This window comes from Penaeus japonicus, unplaced genomic scaffold (genome assembly GCF_977035675.1).
Source record: "Penaeus japonicus unplaced genomic scaffold, GWHDUDI00000001_assembly GWHDUDI00000027, whole genome shotgun sequence".
In the NCBI taxonomy this organism is placed as follows: domain Eukaryota; kingdom Metazoa; phylum Arthropoda; class Malacostraca; order Decapoda; family Penaeidae; genus Penaeus; species Penaeus japonicus.
Window position 1 is genome coordinate 15,254,299 of NW_028234429.1, and position 5,000 is coordinate 15,259,298.

The following is a 5,000-nucleotide window of genomic DNA, read 5'->3' on the forward strand; positions in this document are numbered from 1 at the left end:
TTCTTCTTCTTCTTCTTCGTCTTCTTCTTCTTCTTCTTCTTCTTCGTCTTCTTCGTCTTCTTCGTCTTCTTCGTCTTCTTCTTCTTCTTCGTCTTCTTCTTCTTCTCTCCTTCTCCTTCTCCTTCTCCTTCTCCTTCTCCTTCTCTTCCTTCTCCTTCTCCTTCTCTTCCTTCTCCTTCTCCTTCTCCTTCTCCTTCTCCTTCTCCTTCTCCTTCTCCTTCTCTTCCTTCTCCTTCTCTTCCTTCTCCTTCTCTTCCTTCTCCTTCTCTTCCTTCTCCTTCTCTTCCTTCTCCTTCTCTTCCTTCTCCTTCTCCTTCTCCTTCTCCTTCTCCTTCTCCTTCTCCTTCTCCTTCTCCTTCTCCTTCTTCCTTCTCCTTCTCCTTCTCCTTCTCCTTCTTCTTCTCCTCCTTCTTCTCCTTCTTCTTCTCCTCCTCCTTCTCTCTCTCTCCTCCCTCTCCTTCTCCTTCTCCTCCCTTCTCCTTCTCCTTCCTCCTTCTCCTCTCCTTCTCCTCTCCTCCCTCCTCCTCCTCCTCTCTCCTCTCTTCACTTCTCCTTCTCCTTCTCCTTCTCCTTCTCCTTCTCCTCCTCCTTCTCCTTTTCTCCTTCTCCTCCTTCTTCTCTCTCTCCTCCCTCCTCCTCCTCCTCCTCCTCCTCTTCCTCCTCTCCCTCTTCCTCCTCCTCCTCCTCCTCCTCCTCCTCCTCCTCCTCCTCCTCCTCCTTCCTCCTCCTCCTCCTCCTCCTCCTCCTCTCCCTCCTCCTCCTCCTCCTCCTCTCTCCTCCTCCTCCTCCTCCTCCTCCTCTCCTCCTCTCCTTCCCTCCTCCTCCTCCTCCTCCTCCTCCTCCTCCTCCTCCTCCTCCTCCTCCTCCTCCTCCTCCTCCTCCTCCTCCTCCTCCTTCTCCTCCTCCTCCTCCTCCTCCTCTTCCTCCTCCTCCTCCTCCTCCTTCTCCTTCTTCTCCTTCTCCTCCTCCTCCTCCTCCTCCTCCTCCTCCTCCTCCTCTTCCTCCTCCTTCCTCTCCTTCTCCTTCTCCTTCTCCTTCTCCTCCTCCTCCTCCTCCTCCTCCTCCTCCTCCTCCTCCTCCTCCTCCTCCTCCTCCTCCTCCTCCTCCTCCTCCTCCTCCTCCTCCTTCTTCTTCTCCTTCTTCTCCTTCTCCTCCTCCTCCTCCTCCTCCTCCTCCTCCTCCTCCTCCTCCTCCTCCTCCTCCTCCTCCTCCTCCTCCTCCTCCTCCTCCTCCTCCCCCTCCTCCTCCTTCTCCTTCTTCTTCATTGTATCTAGTTTGCATATTGATTTGTTACCTGTATATTGAAGCCATAGATATGTTGTGGATAAATTGTTAATGAATGCTTACTTGCCAATCCTACATTACACAACAAAAAGATATGCTGGGTACAACACCTGGCATGTCTTCCAAGTTTTTTCCATTGTCATGGCAGCAGCCATATTTGATGCTTTGGTGGCTCTCTTGGAATATTTATAAAACTCTTAGAAGGATGGTTTTAGGGGGTGAAATCCACTAAAAATCTATTTTTCTAAAGCTTTCTACAGTTTTCCTGGCATATTTCATGCCTTCCCCAACTGCCAGGACAAATCATTAATTTCCACACACTAAACTTAATATATTTGGACAGCAGACATCGTCATAAGTCCTTTTGATAGTCAATTGGTTAGTATCAGCCGTGTGCAACTTTTGAATAGGATTACTATGAATTTTCTGGATATCATAAGTACATTGTGGGTGTCTTTATTGTGACTATATTCCCTATTTTGCTACTGAAGGAGATAACATTAGATTTGCAAGGAAATATTTTATTTTCTTGTCTAGTTGTAGGGAACACACATTTTTTATTGTGCATTTTGTCATCACAGGAGGATATTAAATAGGATTTATTTGTTTTCAGTAAATTTTTCAACTTAACTTTGTTTAACTTCTAACCAAGGTACTGACTAACACTTTACCTGGAAGTGATATGCTTTTAACCCATTGCGTACGGGTGTTATGACATACATGACGTAGGAGCTTTGGCCTGACGATGGGTGTCATGACGTACATGACGTTCGGGGATTTTGGATCACTGTGCTATCTTATTTTGCTATGAAAAAGGAATGAATGATGATGGCTACTGCAGTCATAATTACTATAATTACCGTAATATTGTGCTAGCTTAACGTCCAAAACCTAGATGGCACTACTTTTTCCTAGCACCAGCAGGAGAGAGAGCCTTGAATGGCACTCATCCACGGTCTCTAGCAAGCACTGTCTCTATAGAGCGATGGCACACACTAAGTTGATGAACCCTTGCTCTAAAGTACCGCCGATGAAGGATGTGCAGGCAGAATGAGAAGAGGAAGGTGACTCAATCCATACCCAGTGTCTAAAATGTGCTCCTGTGCCAATATGGATGCCTTTCACTGTGGCACTGACAGTCACAAGCACAGGTTTCATTCCTCTTCCCTACCTCTTCTTGTTATCTTTATTGTAGGTGGTTATATGTTTCGTATTCGTTCATGACAACACAAAAATATGAAAAAATAAAGTTGCCTTTTGTCCTCCCATAAAACAGCAATACTTCTATCACATGGAGTATAAAGAAAATAATGAGCTGATATGGATAATATACTACAATTTTAGTGAACTGCAGCACTGATAGAGCCTGTCATATGGCACATAAGTCTTTAAACTCAACAAAACACACAAAAAAATAAAACACAAAAAACGCTCTAGTTTTACAATTAATGAGTGAAAGAGAGTGGGATGATTCAAATTATAATGCTTCAAGTGGTCTCTCTCTAAAATAAAACCTATCCTGGAGGCTGGGCAAGCAAATTTATCTCCGTCTGCAATGGGTTAAGGTAGTCAGTATGGTACACACTGTATGGAAAGTAATTTATAAGTAATCAGATAACTAGCTTGAAAAGTTGAAAGGAACATGTCAGCCACATTAACCGTTTCATGTTCATAAACATTATAATGTAATATGAGTTGTTAGTACCTACATTTCAGTACTTTTTAACAGAATGTATAAGTTCAATTATAGTAATTTTTGAATGTCTGCATTAAATAAGTTGTATACTTGTGATATGATAAATGATATTGATAAAGAGTAAAATACTGAATTGAACTGTTGACTAGTTTAGTGTGTCAGAGCAGTTTGAATTGTTGTGTATGTTTTTTTCTTGATTGTCTTTTTAGGCAGTAGGTTTACATTTTGCATATGTAGTTGTTACATGAGACACCCTAAACTAGTCCTGTTCTTCAGGGACATTGGATCCGTTGGTGGCACGCTTACTCAAGGGTCTTCGTTCTGGTCAGCGCGCAAGTTTGGCAGAATCTATTACACTAGTTGAAACATCTCATCCAAAGAAGAAACTCCAAGCCAGACAGCTTTTGGGTGCAGTATTGCAAGATGCCACAGAGGCTCAGTACCGAAAAGGCACAAAGGCACTAAGCTTTCGCCTTGGCTTATCCGGCCCACCTGGTGCAGGGAAGTCCACCTTTATCGAGAACCTTGGAAAGTTTCTGACTGTTCGTGGACACAAAGTGGCAGTACTTGCAGTCGACCCCTCATCAGTTACAACAGGAGGTTCCCTTTTGGGAGATAAAACAAGGATGCACGAACTCTCCCGAGATATGAATGCTTATATAAGGCCGTCACCCTCCCGAGGTCACTTAGGTGGTGTGACAAGATCAACCAATGAAGCCATTGTCATGTGTGAAGCTGCTGGGTTTGATGTGATTATTGTAGAGACCATTGGTGTTGGTCAGAGTGAATTTTCTGTTGTAGATATGGTTGATCTCTTTGCTCTTCTTATCCCTCCTGGAGGTGGAGATGAGTTACAAGGTCTGAAGAGAGGCATTATGGAGATGAGTGATCTCATAGTTGTCAACAAAAGTGACGGGGACCTTGTGCCGGCCGCAAGGCGCATGCAGTATGAGTATATATCCGCCCTCAAGTTTATAAGGCCCAAGAATAAATACTGGTCAACTCCAGTGAAAAGAATATCCTCACAGACAGGAGAAGGGGTTCCAGAGTTGTGGGAACTTATGCAAAAATATCGCCTTGCCATGGAAGAATGTGGAGAATACACTAGGCGAAGACAGGCTCAAAGGCGGGCATGGCTGTGGACCCATCTCAAAGATAACTTAATCCATGTATTCATGAACTCACCAGGAATGAAGCAGAGTGTTGAACGGATTGAGAAAGAAGTTGTCATTGGGGCAGTGTCGCCAGGAGATGCAGCTGATTACCTTCTTCAAGAACATATTGATTTATTGAAACATGATGGCAGGAAACTTTTATAGAGAGGATTATTTTGTGTATATATATATTTTGTTTATGTATATTTAGTTCATTTTAGAAGATATCAAGTATGTGAGTAATTGCAGCAGCAACTTACGCTCAGGTACCTGGCACACACCTGGAAAGTGTTGTCTTTAAAAAACTGATGCATATTTGCTAACAGTTTAATGAAAAGGAGAAAGATTTGACAGGCTTTACTAAAAGTTTTTCTTTTCTTTTCTCTTTTGCAATAGTTAATTGCATAGTGTTCTTTTGATAGGCCAACTAAATGCATCAGGTGTTGTGGGTTTGTATATAGGCATTTGTATGGATAATGTATGATCATCTGTTGATAGTGTTTTATTCATATATCTCTGTGTAGAACTTTTTGACATTTTATGTATGGATGTAGTATAAAGATTGTTGGATTGTGGATTGTATTTGATGAATAGATAGTAAAAAAAAAAAGAATAATTTAACATCTCTTATTTAAGTTCCTTTCTTATCATATAGTTATTATGATATTTACAAAGTACAGTAGTTTGCCCTTGAAATTGGACATAAATATTATAACAAATGATATCAGGGATATGTGGGTTATCCCCTTTTTCTCCTTTATCTTTCTCCGCTCTTCTTCCACGACACAAAGCGATTCAGTCATAAAGTCTACATTCCTGGACATAATCAGGAATGTATTTATTGATTTTAATATTGTTATAGGGAA

The 5,000-nt window shown here is 42.2% G+C and overlaps 1 protein-coding gene across 2 annotated transcripts in view; it reads left to right on the forward strand.

Annotated features, from left to right (window-relative positions):
* mRpL16 (mitochondrial ribosomal protein L16) overlaps positions 1 to 5,000 on the forward strand; it is a 15,030-nt gene that overhangs the window by 2,378 nt on the left and 7,652 nt on the right. The window contains exon 2 of one of the 2 annotated variants that reach the window (XM_043017821.2): positions 3,257 to 4,750. The exons of the other annotated variant lie outside the window; for it this stretch is intronic. Within the exon in view, the coding sequence (XP_042873755.1) occupies positions 3,257 to 4,299 (1,043 nt within the window). The 3' untranslated portion in view covers positions 4,300 to 4,750. Of the gene's footprint in view, positions 1 to 3,256; positions 4,751 to 5,000 lie in introns of those variants that run through there. 2 annotated transcript variants of the gene reach the window in all.